The 19,108-nt window shown below is 39.4% G+C and overlaps 2 protein-coding genes across 2 annotated transcripts in view; one reads left to right on the top strand and one right to left on the bottom strand.

The window, feature by feature from the left end:
• The window catches only part of map3k14a (mitogen-activated protein kinase kinase kinase 14a), a 29,564-nt gene extending 27,691 nt beyond the window's left edge, over positions 1-1,873 (bottom strand). Inside the window, exon 1 of the mRNA XM_062984773.1 lies at positions 1,797-1,873. The gene's annotated coding sequence lies outside the window, so the exon portion shown is untranslated. The remainder of the gene's footprint in view (positions 1-1,796) is intronic.
• Positions 1,874-6,892: 5,019 nt separating this feature from the next.
• gpatch8 (G patch domain containing 8) overlaps positions 6,893-19,108 on the top strand; it is a 34,785-nt gene continuing 22,569 nt past the window's right edge. Inside the window, exons 1-2 of the mRNA XM_063018574.1 lie at positions 6,893-6,968; positions 12,568-12,645. Coding sequence (XP_062874644.1) covers positions 6,924-6,968; positions 12,568-12,645 — 123 coding nt within the window. The 5' untranslated portion in view covers positions 6,893-6,923. The remainder of the gene's footprint in view (positions 6,969-12,567; positions 12,646-19,108) is intronic.

The raw sequence follows: 19,108 nt of genomic DNA, 5'->3' as shown, positions 1-19,108 counted from the left end.
GGTGTACAGTCAAAACAGAAAATATATATAAGCTGTAACAATCTGATAACCTGTGACAGGAAAAGCTGAGTAACACCCGTCATATTGTGCTATACAGGTAAAAATTAATCACATCTATATTTGTTACCACCCAGTACTTGGTTTTTCTTGGAATAAACAGTAAAATTCAAAGAAACGTTTATTCAATTGCATAACTATTATTATGTATAATCCTTTTAACAAATATTTTTCATTAACAGAATAGTAATTTTAGTCTATCATGGGGTTCGAATCTCAGTGGTGCTCTTGTCTGGCTGGGCGTCTGACAGACATGTCTGAGTGGAGGATATACAAAGCTTTGCAATGGATTGGTGCTCTGTCCAGGGTATTTTTGCCTTGCAGCCAGTGTTTCTCGATATAAAGCGGTCAGAGAAAATTAAATAAAAAACATTTTAATGAATTTTTGCAATTTAAATATAAACCTGAAAGCAGACAGACACACACACATACACACACACATACTAGTGCTTCTGCTTGGCAAACCAGTTTACATTTACAATTAGGCAAATAGCCATTAACCAATGCACAATTATTGCCATCTAGACAGACCAGATGTTCATCTAGTTCATAGTTACGCACTTTTTACAGGTGTACTGGTCAATATTTGGGTATTTGACTATAAGGTGTAAACATTTCAATGAAATTAAGCTGGTAAAACAATGTAATTAAAGCAGTATAACCCAGGATCCCGGTGGTAGTAGGCTGGCACAATGTATCGCTTTGTATTTTAAAAATAAAGAGGCATTTATGAATATATATATTAAATTTAATACATGGTATATCAGTACAAATAATGAGCAACATCTCACCCAATAGAAATGTAAATCTTGCTTGACTGTGGACAGTGATATCTGCATTCTAGTATCTTCTAACTAATACCAGACCTGTGTTTGTGGTTTCTGGATTCAATCTAAACAACTTGAACACAGTCGTTTCCTCTTAAAACACAGATGCCAACTGTTCCAAGTACAAGTAATGGGTTCAGTCAAATGACTCTTATTTATATGGGCACAGAAGTCAGTGCTTGCAGTCAATAATAATCACAAGCAAGAAAATAGGAGGCTGTGGACAAAGTAAAAATATATTAGACATTTCTACACCAACAAATGATTAAAATGATTAAATAATGAAATCAAGCTTATGAATAGTAGCAGACAGTCCTGACACCCCAAGACATTCATGTCTCCTACATGTGCATATAGACTTTTAACCCCACTGTACACATTTATCACTGATATACATGCAACTACAGTCTGTGCAAAATATAATACAGCAGAAAAAATCAGTTTATTTCCATCCAGGATTGAGATATGTTGAAGTTTTTTTGCAGCTCAGTGCAAACATACAGTTAAACCAGCCATCACATCACATCTCATCTCATCTCATCTCATCTCACCAGAGGAAACCATTTCACTACAACTAACTGCCTGTTCTCACCAGAACTGTGCAACATTTCCGTTTAAAGGCTCAGAAATACCTCATTAAAAAGACTTTAAACTATTTGAATATAACATATACATTAGTTCTGAGGGGGGAAAAGCATAATATCTAAGTTTTTTACCCGAGTTTAAAATTACAGCTGAACCATAACGGGTCACTTCCTTCTCCGCCATTTCATAACTCTGGTAACTGAAGTGTTTCACACACTGTGGCTTATTAAAGTTCTATTTCTTACATTAAATCATGTTTAAATAAAAAAATATACAATACACACATATACTAGAACATTCCGACTAGTGAATTATAAACTTACTTACAATCTGTAGTACAGTTTAGACAGTTTAAAGTTCTTGTGTCGAGCGGCTTGTTTTGTCTCTGTGTACCAGTCGTGAACAGGAAGCCTATGGGTGTAACGATATGATGTAGGATGGATAACCGACTTTCTCCCCTGCACAAAACAACCCAAATGTTTATTAAAATACAGTATCAAACAATGCAGTTTGCTTGTTGAAAAATTAAACAATTCAGAGTGTAGTTTACATACAATGCAAGGGGCAGGTGCTGTATGTTATACCAATTGTGCAATTTAATGATTTCTGCAACTTTTCTCATCCTGTGACTGAATAACTGGAAAACAAGCAAAACAACCTTAAATGCATTTTAAAAGTTATAGTTTTCTACTATAGATATATGACAAAACCTGCTGGGTCTAACCTAAACATACAACAATTTGAATTGATTTAACTTTGTGGCATGGCCACTATTCCTTCTTAGTGACAGACTAAAATAATTTAGATCTTTTGCCATCTACCGTACATTATATTATTGAAGAAATTCGAGGAATCTGAAGCGATCTCAGCCAGAAAGCACTTTTAAATGTGCGTAATATTTAAAACAGCATGAGAAATTGCTATACTACTGTGATAAATATAGCCACAGAAAAATGTTGTCATGTAACAGAGTCCACCGCTGCATCAAGACATGCAACCTAAAACTCTGAAAAGCTCTTTTCACACAAACCAAGATAAGGTTTAAATTAATCCCCTTTTATCATGATTTGAGTACTATTAACACTGAGTTGTCTGTGTCAAAGGCAAAAAGGGCCATCAATAGTGATTAAAAGAGTTGGCCAGGACTATATGGTTGTTATTTAGACCATGATAAATATAAAACATAGAATTTAAGAAGGGTGTATTTTCTTTTCTCATGACTGCATACATTATTGCTAGCTCTCAGAATGTGAGAGTACCAATATATAATTATCTTTTATATTATAGCTTTTTACAAACTGCTTAATTCTTTCCAAGATTACAATAAGTTTGGTTCCAAACACTGACAGGAACACTGTGCCCAAGACAGGAATATACCCTAAATAGAGCACCAATACATTGCAGGGCATCATTTCCACATTCATGTATTAGAGGGAACTGTGATACCTGCAGGAAATCTACACAAACATGGGAAGCACTTGTGAAAATCCTCACAATGATCAGGTAAATGATTAAACTCAAGTCATCTGTTTTTAAAATGTAGAAGGTTATAAAAAAAGGTTACCAAAGTCATAAAGATTCTTGTTTTTATTGCATTTAACAAAAAGGTGCTCAGGTGACACAGCAGTAAAGTACGCTGGTACATTACTGCTTAGATAGAGGAATCTGGGGTTTGAATCTCAGCGGTGCTTTAGGCCGGCCAGGTCTCTACACAAACATGATTGGCCAATGTCTGAAGGGTGTTTGCACTTGTCAGTGCGCACTCAGTGCAGGTCCCAAGTTCAAATAAAAACAGAATTGTTGCATCAGGAAGGGCATCTGTGGTAAGAACTACCAAGTTTGGTATGCAGCCCAGATCCACTGTGGTGAACCCTATGTGTGAGTTTTATTATATTAAACTTAATATGGTAATAACATTTTGTTTAAAATAGCAAAATGAAATAAATGTGTCTATCTTTTTTACGTGATTGATTTTGCATACTGCAGTACATTTAAACTGGTATTTTAAAGGCATGTGATAAATAGTATCATATAAGTACTTATTATTTGTTGTTATTGTTTCATTTCTCCGTTTTAGTTCCAAACAGAAGTGGGATGTTATGACTGTATAACAGTCATAAAAAGATAGCTCCAAAAAAACCAAGTACAGTAAATACAACCGTCATACTGAGCTTGTTCTCTATTACTTATAATTATAAACCTGCAGCTCCATCTGCTGTACAAGAAACAAAAACATAAGCCTTAAGTTTAAAATTATGAAATGTCCACAAAGTAGCAGTTTTTTTCCCCTACATTAGTGCTTCATAAGTATTTGTTATAGTCCTACACTATATATGGCCAAAAGTATATGGACACCTGATAATGAGCTTGTTCTATGGACATTCCATTCCAAAACAGTGAACAATATGGAGTTGGCCCCTTTTTGAAACCATAACAGCCTCCACTTTTCTGTGAAGACTTTCTACAAGATTTTGGACTCAGTCGACATTACAGTTCATAAAACATTTTAAAGAGTGTCCACAGACTTTAGACAATGTATTATTTCTATTTTAATTCTTTTTATTTATTCTATTTTTGGTGGCATCTCATCTTTTAACAGAAGCTGTGTATCTTTGGTAAGAATGTAAGTTACCAGCTTGTAAAAGAACAAGTAAATACACATCCATGTAGTAGCCTAGGGTTGTCAAGTCAAGCTGCAATGATGAACAGAATCCAGTTTTTACTTTTTGCCAGGACATTTAAATCTAATCAAGGATGACAAGCTGAATAATCAAGTTTTAATTTAAAATAAGTGTATTTTTTTTTAAAGATTTTGGTTGAGGACAATCTCTCTTTTGAATTTAAAAAAAGTGCACTATATGGACAAAAATATTGGGGCAACCCTTCTAATTTTTTAACTGTAATTGCTAACAGGTATAATAAATCAATTATATATAAAATAAATGATATAGAGATGATATGATGTAATGATACGTCTATAAAGACATGAACTGGAACATCAATTAAGGCTTTTGTGACCAACACCAGTGCCCAGACATACAAATGCTCTTTTGACTGCTTGGGCACAGATTCCCACAGACATACTTCGAACTGGCATGACTAGCCTTTTTCAAAAGAGTGGCTCTTTTTTATAGATGAAAAGGTCACTCAATTTTAATATTATTTGTGTTTGAAATGGGATGTCCAACCAGCTTATGGTCAGGCGTTCAAATACCTTTAGTCATATAGTGTATTTGGTGATACAATATCTAAAGTTTCTAACCTTTTGTTTGTCAGTATTTAGGCTTTGTGTGGTAACTCGAAAAAACCCCCCACAATATTTTCCACCTAATACAACCCCTGGCAAAAATTATGGAATCACCACTCTTGGAAGATGTTCTGTCAATTGTTTAATTTTGTAGAAAAAAAATAAATCACAGACATGCCACAAAACTATCATTTTTCAAAATGTCAACCTTCTGGCATTAAGAAACAATAAAAAAAAGAAACAAATATAATAGTTGTGGTCAGTCACAATTGCTTTTTTTAGATCAAGTAGAGGAAAAAAATATGGAATCACTCAAATCTGAGGAAAAAATTATGGAATCACTCTGTAATTTGCAGTTTAAAAACAAAACATCTGCAGCAGATTAGATTTGCTAATTATTCTTCAGTTTAAAAAGAGTGCTCACACCTCGGAGAGCTGTTGCACAAAGCAGATTGTCATGAATCATGGTTCCAACACAAGATATGTCAGTTGAAACAAATGAGAGGATTATAAAACTCCTTCAAGAAGATAAATCATTGTGGAATGTCGCAAAAGATGTTGGTTGTTCCCAGTAAGCTGTGTTTAAAATCTGGACCAAGTACAAACAAAATGGGAAGGTTGTAAAAGGGAAGCATACTGGTAGACCAAGTAAGACATCAAAGCATCAAGATAGAAAACTTAAAGCAATATGTCTTGAAAACAGAAAATGCACAACAAAACAAATGAGAAACAAGTGGCCGGAAAGTGGAGTCAATGTCTGTGACTGAACTGTAAGAAATCACCTAAAAGAAATGGAATTTACATACAGAAAAGCCAAACAAAAGCCATCATTAACACCTAAAAAGAAAAGAACAAGGTTAAAGTAGGCTAAAGAAAAGCAATCGTGGACTGTGGGTGACTGGATAAAAGTGATCTTCAGTGATGAATCGCGAATCTGCATTGGGCAAGGTGATGATGCTGGAACTTTTGTTTGGTGTCTGTCCAATGAAATTTATGAAGATAACTGCCTAAAGAAAACATGTTAATTTCCACAGTTGTTGATGATATGGGCCTGCATGTCGGGTAAAGGCACAGGGGAGATGGTCTTCAATAAATGCCAAAGTCCACATTGAAATTTTGGACGCTTTTCTTATTCCATCAGTTGAAAGGATGTTTGGTGATGATGACTTCATTTTTCAAGATGATAATGCATCTTGCCATAGGGCAAAGGACGTGAAAACTTTCCTTCAAGAAAACATATAATGTCAATGGCATGGCCTGCAAATAGTCCGGATCTCAATCCATTTGAAAATCTCTGGTGGAAATTGAAGAAAATGGTCAATGACAAGGTTCCAACCTGCAAAGCTGATCTGGCAACAGCAAGAGACAGTTGAAGGCAGATTGATGAAGAATACTGTTTGTCATTAGTTAACTCCATGCCTCAGAGAGTTTAAACCATTATAAAAGCCAGAGGTGGTGCAACAAAGTAATAATGGTGCAGTGTTTTCTAATGATTCCATAATTTTTTCCTCAGATTTGAGTGATTCCATATTTTTTTCCTCTACTTGATCTAAAAAAAAGCAATTGTGACTGACCACAACAATTATATTTGTTTCTTTTTTTATTGTTTCTTAATGCCAGAGGGTTGACAGTTTGAGAAATGATAGTTTTGTGGCATGTCTGTGATTTATTTTTTTTCTACAAAATTAAACAATTGAAAGAACATCTTCCAAGAGTGGTGATTCCATAATTTTTGCCAGGGGTTGTATAATTTAATGTTATATTTAAGAAGTTACACATTGCTGCTTTAATGAATCAGGGCACCAGGGGAGGACATTTTCCAGCTATAGTATCCCTCCCAAATAACAAACACAAAATGGGCACGTATGCTCGTTTAGAGTTAACGACATATTAACAGTATGCATTTTTGTTTATAATTTTGTTCCCTCGAGTGTTAAACGTTGTGAATTGTGTGAATTGAGGTCGTGTTCTTTAAATACTCAGCGGTATATTTGCATGACAGTGATAACACAAACAACCCTGTTTGGCTGAAAGACATCTGTGAATACTGTTTTCATATAAGCTGTTTGATTGGACGATTCAGCTGTCAATCAGACGTACTCGGGCTATGATTGGTCCTTTTTTGATCCGATCGTACGTTTGGGGCGTTGCAGAGAAACAGATTCCGAAACGAAGGCGAGAGAGGAGAAGAGTGGAGCGGAGAGAAAATGGCTGACAGATTTTCAAGGTTCAACGAGGAACGTGATTTCCAGGTAAACACGGATAAATGTATTAATATCTAGAGCAAACTGTGCACTATTGGTCGCTTGTAGTATGTTGTTTTTTATTTTATTTTTTAAATATCGTTCTAAGGTCTCAAAGCTAGTGAGGTAGCCTGAATGCGACAGGCTGCGTTCCAAATTGCGTACTAACGTACTACATAGTAGGTATCTACAGTACGCGCACTGTACGCAAAGTGCGTACTAATGTAGCACACTATCTAGTACGTCAGTGTGCTTATTGGGACGCAGCCATAGAAACTTCCAATTGCTAATTTTTCACTTGTTAGCAAGATAATGCGCAATAAATCCTTGCAAAAAATTTCACGTTGTTTTCAAAAAGGTGTTCTGTTTCTTAAAATAGACTAAAGTTTGATTGCAAGGCCGTCAACTTGTTACGAATGTTATTTAGAAAGATGGTGCATAGCTGTTAGCTTAGCTTCATTTAGCCTGTCTTTGTGGATAGATATCAAAACCGTCCCTTTGTGACAAATACCACATAATCATACAACATAATATGTCAGTGCAGGATATAAGCAGTTAAACTGATAGTGTTTTACTTATTAGTCTGTACATGGCATGTCAGACGTCGCCCTTAATCCTGTAAACACAAACCAATCCGAATTAGTGAATGCAATACAATACAAAACAATGAGTGTAATAAAACACACCATGTCAGGAAACACTAATAAAACAGTAATAACAAAATATATGATAAAACAAGCTGTGTTTATTATATATAACTCGTGTTATCTTCTGATTCATGTATATTTTGAGAGAATCAATAACAGCTAACACACAGCCTGACTCTGGCATGACACGTCCTGCTTTTTGTTGCGTTTCTGATAATTTCTGATAAAATTATGTTTTTTTTCTCTCTTTTGATTTCATTTTAACTCTAATAGCTATGTTAATACATAACTGCTGTAATGAGTGTTTATATACATATACATATGCATATACATTCACCGTCCGCTTTATTAGGAACATCAGTTGAACACACAGTAGTACCTTACTTGGCTTTCAGACCATCCTCATCTATTGTTATAAACATCCATGTAAGATTTAAGTTCATGTCGACATGATGGCATCACACCATTGCTGAAGATTAGTCATCTGCACTCATTTAAGTATGAGTAGATTTAAGGACACTGAGCCCATTGTCTGGCTCATGGAACCAGTTTGAGATGACTTGTGCGGTGTGGTGCATGATTATACTTGGGATAGCCATTCTAATATTTCTAACAATGACCATAAAATAATTCACATAATAATCAGCAACAGTGCTGACATTCAGACTTGTGTATGGTTGGCTCCGCAACCACTAGCCTAAACTGTTTACCGCATGTACAGGGCAACAGATGGACCCCAGTCAGTAGTTGTATACACACAAGTGGCATTTTTTTTTGGTAGACAGAGCCTATAACATGGTCAGTATACATTAACAATATGTGGAGTAATATAGCAGCAATACTTTTATTTATAAAACTTGTTCATATGAACAGTATGAACTATATGATGCTTTTTTTTGTTATCATTTGAACCAAAACTTTAAAAACAACCCTTAAGTATTTGTGGTAACTCTAAATTCTGACGAATGCATTACAAAAATGTATAAAATGTAGAAATTAGTCATGGTTGTGGTGTATGAAGAGTTTGCTTACATTAGATATTATGTTACATGTCAAAGGATTATTAAGGATCGTACCTCATTTAGTGGATGTAAGTAGGATTTGCAGATGTACAAACCGGTCAGTTCTGACATATTTTAGTCCATTTTTTTGTTATTGAAGACACTTGTGTTGTGGTGAAGACCCGTACTCGAATAACTAAACAAACTGATACGTTACTTAAAAGTAGTAAAGTTATCTAATGTAATACTCATGCCCTGTATGATCAGAATCAACACTTTGCTATTAAAGTAATGGACGTATTTGGTGCTGTGAATTTGTTAGAGGTTTGCTAGGAAGACAGATACAAATGAGAGATAAATGTCTCGATATGATATAATAATATACAATGTTTAAAGTTTGTTACCTATATCGAATGTGTAGGCTCATTGTTGCTTAAAAAAATCAACAAAACATTTGACCATGTTGTCCAACCTCTTTGTCAACACCCTTCTATCCCATATGTTAATGCAAAGAGTAAAGATTACCAGACAGACTACATTAAGTAATTGTATACCCACAGAGTGTGTTCGTATGGTAGGTGTAGCTCTTGAAATGGCAGATGAATGTAAACTCAAGACAGGAGTTCCAAATAAAGTTCTCAGTGATTGTATTTGCCTTCGTTTGTTTTTAGCTTTGTTTTTAGAGGTGGTGCTATATAACACCGGGCTGCTAATTCTGTACTTTTACAGCTACCTCTCTGCTTGTGTTTCTCTGTCCTCATTGAGCTCCTGTTGTTTTCAGCCTGATGTTTCTTCTTGTCAAACAAATGTTCAGTCCCAAGTGTTTTAGTTGGAAAGTTTTCTGATTGAGAAAACAGATGTTTTCTGTCGTGAGCATTAAGTGCTGGTTCTCTATAGCTGTACTGCCAAAATAAAACCCAAGATGTACCACCGTTCTGTCATAAAGGTTATAATGAAGACCCTGTTTACACCAGGTTGTATCAGTGTACTCCGATTTGGCTTTCATTATTCTTGTTTGTGTTCTGATCATATAGGAAAGCTGTCATCCAGACAGTTAGGGTTAGTAGTTGATAAGCTCTAGTTGAAACAGGTTGTGCTGATTGAAAGCTGCACTGCTGGTGAAACCTGATGCCATCTTCATTTGCTTTGCCAGCACTGAGTGTGAACCTGTGAACAAATGTTTGCTTTCTGTTCACTAGAAGGGTTCATCAGGGATCTGTGTTAAAACATATGCCATTTTTACATCTATTTAAAAAAAGACACAGTTAAGCATCGGATGTTTATTTTGGCGAGATGTCTGATCAGTAAACTCATTTGAACAATTCATTTGTTGTGACCTATGAATACTGCCCTGTACCCAGCCCCATGAGATCTGTCTTTCAGTCCATTTTATCCAAATTTCAGTCTAATATGATTTAATATGAAAAACATATTAATGTTTTACTTTGAACAAAAGTAAAACGTAAAGCTTGGATTTTGGTTGGTTGGTTGGTTGGTTGATTAATACTCTAAAATAGATTCTAGTGTAAGAATGAGTTAAAGCTTGTTCAAGCATATGTGATGTTGTCATATTGATGTTGTTTTTAACTAATTGTGTGTGTAAAATATTGCTTTTTGTGCTCCATCACATCTTAACATCCTGTTTCTGCTTGATGGTTGCATTAAAGTAGAGCTCAACAGTCCAGTTGCTAGTGTTGGAACATGCTTATGGATTTTAGAACAGTAGATTCGGTTCCTGATTGCTGTGTTATACAATACTGTATGGAAAAAAAGGGGTACTTTTTGACGCAGCGGTATATTCCGCTAGCACACCAACGTCGAGATTCTGAACTCATCAGTTCGAAATTCGGCGTTGTGTCCGGTCGGCTGGGCGCCATCTAGCGGGCATAATTGGCAGTGCCTGCAGCAGATACTAACTGGCCACCGTACCTGCAGGGTGGAGGCCGGACTGTGTGTGGGTGGATCTTTATACGGTGTGTGAGGACCCTGATTGGCGGAAGAGAAGAGGAGGGCTGTGCATGTGTCGGAAGAGGCAAATCGAATGTGCTAAATCAGGAGGAAAATGGGGAGAAAATGCATTAAATAAATAAATAAAAAAAAAAAAAAGGAGTACTTTTGTACATGGCGTCTTTATTATGCACGAAAGACTCTATTCTTGCCTGCCTGTGTTTTAGCTGAAAAAGCTCTTGGCAGGCACATTTCCATAACTTCATTAGAGCAGAATTGTTGAGTCTGATAAGGTGGGACAGTTTTCACTCTCCGATAAGCTTAGACAGCTTTTCTTATCCTGACCAAAGGCCTCAGGAATAATGAGACTTCGCTTCTTTGCGCATTAACGCCACAAACAGTGCTGATGTGTTAATGTGTTATCACTCGCTCTTAATTTGAGGCTGCTGGCACAACAGTGTTGTTCAAGTCTCCTGTCATGAATTGGTTTTAATAACTCGAACGTAGATGAGTGTAGAGATTTGACTGGCTGATTTGTTGCTTTAATGTCACCGAGGTTCATTTTTTACTCCTCACAGCTTCAGGCTGCTGAAGACTTTCTTAATTTGACAGCAACATTTCGCCCAAATCCTCACAGGCAATAATCAGGGGCGCATCTTACATACATAAATAACCGGATTATGGGGATTAATGGTTTAGTGTGTCGACACACAGTGGGCAGATTTATTTGTTTATTTTTTGTTTGATTTATTTTTACCTCAATGGTAGACTTAAAACTGATTTTATGGTGTGTAAGGAGAGAGCATTATACTTTGATGTAGGCAGCCGTAGCCTAGTGGTTAAGGTACTGGACTAGTAATCAGAGGGTTGCCGGTTCAAGCCTCACCTCTGCCAGGTTGCAACTGTTGGGCCCTTGAGCAAGGCTCTTAACCCTCAATTGCTCAAACTGTATACTGTAACTGTACTGTAAGTCGCTTTGGATAAAGGCGTCTGCTAAATGCAGAAAATGTAAATGTAAATATAGCACCTTATTTGACTTCATCCTATTTAAATAAGACAAGTGGGCGGCACGGTTGCTCGAAGGGTAGCACTGTCACCTCACAGCATAAAGGTCCTGAATTCGATTCCTAGGTGGAGCGGTCCGGCTGCTTTCTGTGTGGAGTTTGCATGTTCTCCCTGTGTCTGCGTGGGTTTCCTTTGTGAGCTCCGGAGACGTTCACTGTTCACCGCTCAGGTGGCGCAGCGGTAAAAACACACACTGGAACCAGAGCTGGGATCTCGAATACATCGTATCGATTCTGAGCTCTGCCTACCGACTAGGCTGAGCAGCCACATGAACAACGATTGGCCTGTTGTTCAGATATGGGCGGGACTGAGCCGGATGGGGTCTCTCTCTCTCTCTCTCTCATGACTGGTGCAATTACGACCTCTGCTGGCTGATTGATGGCGCCTGCACAGAGATGAGAAAAGCGAGCTGTCAGGGTGTGTCTCTCCGAACACAACGCTGAGCTGCACTGCACTCGTCAAAGTGTAGGTGACAAGATGCATACGGCTGCTGCCCACGTGTCGGAGGGGGCATGGGTTAGCTTCGTTCTCCTCAATCAGAGCAGTGATCGGCATTGGTGGGGAGGATGCGTAATGCAATCGGGCAATTGGAAGCGAAAAAGGGGAGAAAATGCATAAACAACAATATATATATATATATACATTTACTACTACCGTTCCTGTCATGAATGTAACCATTGTGTGTAAAACATGACGTTAAAATCCTAATAAATAAGACAAGTAAATGTGTTTTATTATGTTTTATATGTTAAATATGTGATCTAATTGATGTTGCAGTGTTTTGTTTTCACTTCTAAATGTAGACAGCTGAACATTGTGTCTCTGTTATTAGTAGGTTCTGTACCCACTGGCTTTACTTTACTGAACTGGAAAGAATCTGTTTCCTTTAGTCGCTCTCTGTGCGTCTGCATGCCTGATTTGATGTGCTGCTCTTCTTTCTGTCTCCAGGGTGGAAATCACTTTGACCAGTATGACGATGGCCAGCTGGAGATTGAACAGGCCTCCCTAGACAAACCCATAGAATCGGTAAGGTCCCGCCCTTCTACTCACGCTATAGGTTTATAACCAGAAATGAGTGTGTCTGTTTCTCTGTGGATGATTGGTCCAGTGAGAGTTGATGTCCACTCCTCCTCTGTGGTCGGCCCTGTCCATTTTTTGTTTTTTTTTTACCCCATTTTACTTTAAAAAAAATAAATAAATAAAAAGAATTCCCAGATTTCCTTTACACGTCCCATTTGGATTCTTGTACAGTCCCTCCCAGCATTCATTTCCCACCCTTAAATGATCACTCAGAGACTCTAGTCACATGATGGGGAGGTGATCTGTTCAATTGTACCAATCACTGTGATCATGCTTCTGCCATTATTGCCGTGCATGATCACAGGTGTGTGTGTGTGTGTGTGAGGGAGAGTTAAAGATGTGAGGTGATGTCCGTGTGAATGCTGGGTCACGTCCCAAATCTTTGGACACGTGTATTAATTATTAAACGTAGAGTGGACGACACACTGATTTATTAAACTAGAGCTCATTAGTCTGAGTTAGCCTAACGATACTAATTCCAGCCTATTTACATCTATTCATTCGTTTAGAAGGTAGAACATTTGTAAGGCGAGGTAGAGAGGCTGTGTGTAAATGATCACGATTTTTTGTGGCCAATCAGATGATTTGTGTTCTGTGTATTTTTTACACTCATGGGAGTAAAACACCTGCTTTGTAGGCTTTCGTATACTGACCTTATTCAACTACTGAGTAGCAAACTGCTTAAAATCTACCTGGTTTAAGCAACAGAAGCTACAGTTCCATAATGCGCTCGTTCCCTGGACCAGTATAAGGAGGCGCCTCACAGCAAGAAGGTCCTGGGTTTGATCCCCAGGTGAAGAGGTCCGGGTCCTTCCTGTGTGGAGTTTGCATGTTCCATTCGTGTCCGTGTGGGTTTCCTCCGGGCGCTCCGGTTTCCTCCCACAGTACAAAGACGTGCAAATGAGGTGAATTGGAGATACTAAATTGTCCATGACTGTGTTTGGTATAACCTTGTGAACTGATGAATTATGGGTAACCAGTAACTACTGTTCCTGTCATGAATCTAACCAAAGTGTAAAACGTGACGTTAAAATCCTAATAAACAAACAAACAAACCAAACAAACGCCAGCCCACCACCACTGAGATCTGGGTTCGAATTTTAGCGGTGCTATTGGCCGTCCAGATGTCTACACTGAGATGACCGGCTGTCTTATATTTAGTCATAGCCAGATGATAAAAATGTGGCTATTGTAAAATACTACATCACTCACTCACTGTCTTAACCGTTTATCCAATTAGGGTCAGGGGTGGGGGTGTGGGGGGGTCTGGAGCCTATACCAGCTTTTCAATGGGCGCAAGGCACACAGTAACACCCTGGACGGGGCGCCAGTCCATAGCAGGGAAGACACACACACACACACACCCACACCCATTCACCTATAGGGCAATTCAGTGTCTCCAATTAACCTGACTTCACGTTTTTGGACTGTGGGAGGAAACCGGAGCTCCCGGAGGAAACCCATGCAGACACGGGGAGAACATGCAAACTCAGCACGGAGAGGACCCGGACCGCCCCACCTGGGGATCGAACCCAGGAGCTTAGGCTGCCCTAATACTACATCAGTAAAGTAAAATATGTTGTTTTTCAAAATCACTTTGCAGGTAAGCTAACAGTTAATATAATAAGCCCAAATTAATAAAATAAAAGTAATGATGGATATTTTTTTTTTAAGTGAATGTAAATAACCCTTCATATTGACAGAAATCAGATCAAAGTGCTACGGGTTCAGTGTGTTGTTCACTCTACACACACATGTGATATGAGTGTGTGTGTGTGTGTGTGTGTGTGCGCAGGTATGTGGGTGGGAGTGTGTTTGCACTCCAGTGATACGTGTTTGTGTGTTGTGTGTGTGTGTGTGTGTTTTTGTGTTAGTGTCTGTGTAGGACAGTAATTTCAGATATTTGCAGTATTGTACACAACTTGGGGTGTTCGACATTTCTCTCCTGCAGCGAATTGGCCCCAATTAGCTAAGCAGCTCTGACCCGGTTTGTATCTGCACGCTCTGCTCTCCTACTCCTGTCTCTCTTTAGGGGCTCCTTGTAACGCTTACCTCACTCTCTCTCTCTCTCTTTCTGTCTCTATCTCTTGCACACATCTCTTCTGTCTTTCTCGTACACTTTCTCTCTCTCTCTCTCTCTCTCTCTCTCTCTCTCTCTCTCTCTCTCTCCCTCTCTCCAACACAGTGATTCGGTGTACAGTACCCTCTGTCATTATGTGCTGGCATGGTGCTTGTGCAACTGGGACTGCATTTTTTTGCTGACCAGGCATGTAGATAATATCGCAGGCAACTTGTTTTGGTTTTTAATTTCTCTGTATGTCTTTCATTCAGAGCCAAGCGTGCCTAACTGACCACCTCCTCTCCATATTGCACTTTCTGCTCAAATACATTGATTGTAGTACAGTAGTTATATGAAGTACAGTCAGTCCTGACCTGATTGAGTTTATCAGATAGTTGTCAAAAATAATTGCAAGTTATTTTTTCCTCGTGACTGTATACTGCTCTTTTAGATCTGATAGTATACTGTTTATGTTGTAAAATTTAACAAGGAATAAGAAACAGTATATACACCGATTAGGCGTAACATTATGACCGCCTTCCTGATATTGTGTTGGTCCCCCTTTTGCTGCCAAAACAGCCCAGCAACGGTGATGCTCTGTGTATTCTGACACCTTTCTATCAGAACCAGCATGAACTTCTTCAGCAGTTTGAGCTACAGCAGCTCGTCTGTTGGATCGGACCACACGTGCCAGCCTTCGCTCCCCACGTGCATCAATGAGCCTTGGCCGCCCTTGGACCACTTTTGATAGATACTGACCACTGCAGACCAGGAACACCCCACAAGAGCTGCATTTTGGAGATGCTCTGACCCAGTCGTCTAGCCATCACAATCTGGCCCTCGTCAAACTCGCTCAGATCCTCACGCTCGGCCATTTTTCCTGCTTCTAACATCAACTTTGAGGATAAAATGTTCACTTGCTGCCTGATATATCCCCCCCCCCCCCCCACTAACAGGTGCCGTGATGAAGAGACAATCAGTGTTATTCCCTTGGTACAGTTTTTACACCGCCCTTCCTGATGCAGCCCTCATTTTCCCATCTGGGCGCCTTCCAGTGGCCGGGGGGTTTCGGTAGCAATAGCCAAATCTGTCTGTGCAGATGCCCGACAGGCCGATAGCACCACTGAGATTTGAACCCTGGGTCACCAGATCATCATAGTTGTGGGCTTGCACACTTTACTGCTGCACCTTCTGATACCCTCCCATAATTCCTCTTAAAGTTGGGAGAAGTTTAGATTGCAACTGGATAACCACAGATAGTTTAAAAGGGGTTGGCTAATGTAGCCCATGGTTTTAAATGCCTGCCAAACTAATGGTCCACAAATATATAGCCATGCAGTATATGTGCTTTTAACACTTGGCTTCCAATAGTGTGATTTATTCAGCTTGTTTTAGCTTCCAAAGATCCGTCGTTTACTTATTTATACCAATAATCAGACGTTCAAGAAGACAAATCGCACACCCAATATTTAAAACGTGCTCTCAGTTAAGGTCACGTTTAAAAATTTCTAATCTAAAACTAAATAAATAGCTTTTAGTCTGCCTTTACTCCCTTCTAAATAAAACATTTCCCTAATGAGGAAAAAAACTATCCTGGTTGGTATTTCAGTGTAACGTTTAGTGGTAAAAGAGCAGGAGAGTGGGAGAGTTGGCCTGGCAGCTGCCTGACTGAAATGATCTACGGTCCTGCGCTGTTGTCTATAGAGGGGTGTGGAAAGCAGAGTCAGCGCACAAACACACACACACACACACGTAAAGATGCTGCAGTACCAGGCACGATGGCTGTCACCATGTTCCAAAATTACACCCACAAGGGTATATGAGTCATTTTGTTCTAGGAAATGATAAATTGATTTGGCGTCAGTGCTGTTATTTTCTTAGAGAATTTATTTAATCTAATCGTCGTCCGGCGAGCACCACTGCGGCAGTGACGGCCATCCTCGAGTGTGTGTGTGAATGTCCTGTTCTGGTTTCTCCGCACCCCTGTTCTGCCACTTATTGTGTGTGATCTGTAGGCAGTTAGAGATCTGTAGTCCTTTATTTGGATTGTTTTCTTGAGCTTTATGATTTTATCTCTCTTCCTAACATTGTTGCATGAGTAATTGTGGTAACAGACATTTTGTTTCTCTATCATAACCCTCTGTCTTTTGTTTGTACTTAATAAACCTCACAAACCTGGGAGATGTGCACTGGGCAGCTATGAGTTAGATCACACACACACACACACACACAGACACAGGACCCGTTTGCATTTCTGCACTTAACGCCTTCCTTTCTTTTCACCTGATCTACACTCACAATACACAGCCTAGCAGACCGACGTGTTTGTGTAGATGTTTTATTAACCAATGCCAAGAGCACACAGGAAATTTCACCACAGTTTTAAGCTCAGTTTTAATATACACTGATCAGCCGTAACATTAAAACCACCTCCTTGTTTCTACACTCACTGTCCATTTTATCAGCTCCACTTACCATATAGAAGCACTTTGTAGTTCTACAATTACTGACTGTAGTCCATCTGTTTCTCTATATGCTTTGTTAGCCCCCTTTCATGCTGTTCTTCAATGGTCAGGACCCCCACAGGACCACCACAGAGCAGGTATTATTTAGGTGGTGGATCATTCTCAGCTCTGCAGTGACACTGACATGGTGCTGGTGTGTTAATGTGTGTTGTGCTGGTATGAGTGGATCAGACACAGCAGCGCTGCTGGAGTTTTTAAACACCGTGTCCACTCACTGTCCATTTTATTAGACTCTCCTACCTAGTTGGTCCAACTTGTAGATGTAAAGTCAGAGACGATCGCTCATCTATTGCTGCTGTTTGAGTCGGTCATCTTCTAGACCTTCATCAGTGGTCACAGGACGCTGCCCACGGGGCGCTGTTGGCTGGATGTTTTTGGTTGGACTATTCTCAGTCCAGCAGGGACAGCACTGCTGTGTCTGATCCACTCATACCAGCACAACACACACTAACACACCACCACCATGTCAGTGTCACTGCAGTGCTGAGAATCATCCACCACCTAAATAATACCTGCTCTGTGGGGGTCCTGACCATTGAAGAACAGGGTGTGTACGTATGTAGAGAAACAGATGGACTACAGTCAGTAATTGTAGAACTACAAAGTGCTCCTATATGGTAAGTGGAGCTGATAAAATGGACAGTGAGTGTAGAAACAAGGAGGTGGTTTTAATGTTATGGCTGATCGGTGTATATCGTGTGAGCTCCATACTACATCTGGAATTCCTGCTCTGGCAGAACAGTCCTGTAATCTGTAGCTGTTAAAACAGCACGAACTTTATTCAACCGGCTTCTTTAGACTTTTTCATCGAAGCTGCACTTAGATGTTTGTGTTTGTAGTTCAGGAAGTAAAACAGAACCAGGTCCCTGAAGGACTTGCTGTGTACACTCACACACACACACGCACACACACAGAGGCTTTTTCACCATGCAGATAAGGTGACTGGTGTGTTCGCACCACGCACTGGTCCGATTATTAAACTGTGTTGGTGGAAAACATGTAACACACGATGCTTGAAAGCCGAATCCAAGAATGTTCTGTGGGAAAGGTCAGAAGTTGTAATTTTCCATCTGTGCTGTACACAGAGACCTGCTTCTCATCATCAGGGCGGGTCAGTTTAGGTTTCGTTAAACAGTCCGCACTTCAAAGACTGTAGAGGACTAGAATGTTTTCTTTCAACGGTAACAGTGTACCAGGAGGAATAAAATCTAGTCGATAAAGCTCACATTCTATAGGTCACACTATGTGGCGGTCACAAATATGTGAGCTCTTTTATGCACAAACATGAATTCATTTAGTTTTTTTTCCCCCAATTAAATTCTCTCACACACACTGTTGAATGTACAAACTCTGCTTCAGTGATTCAAATTGGCACCAATTTCTACTGTAAGGTTTATTAGTTCATGTTTACATGACAAAGGTGGACTATTGGATATTACCTGAATACAATACAGGGAGGACGTTGCAGCCTAGTGGTTTATGCCTAGTTCACACTACACGATTTTTGCCCTGAGTTTTGCTCGCCGAGTGGTCGCTGCTAGATGTGGCAGCTCGGAGGCAACTCGGCGTTCGCTCGGGGGTCGAAACTCTGCCCTTGATCGCTATGTGTGAACTGTTCAACAACTCGATCCAGACTGAAGTTAAATATCTAGCATGCTAAATATCTGGATCACTCGGCCAACTGGAAGCGAGCGCGGTGTCGAACTACAGTCAGTGAGAACGCAGGATACGGGGTTTGGAAACCCGGCGGAGGAGTGTGAAAACGTGGGACAGGGGCGTAATATAGTTTCTATCAGAATACATCAGCACACACACACGCTTTACA

The sequence above is a fragment of the Trichomycterus rosablanca genome, chromosome 22, assembly GCF_030014385.1.
Source record: "Trichomycterus rosablanca isolate fTriRos1 chromosome 22, fTriRos1.hap1, whole genome shotgun sequence".
Lineage (NCBI taxonomy): Eukaryota > Metazoa > Chordata > Actinopteri > Siluriformes > Trichomycteridae > Trichomycterus > Trichomycterus rosablanca.
Note: the sequence above shows the minus strand (reverse complement) of the source record. Positions and strands in the feature narration are given on the sequence as shown.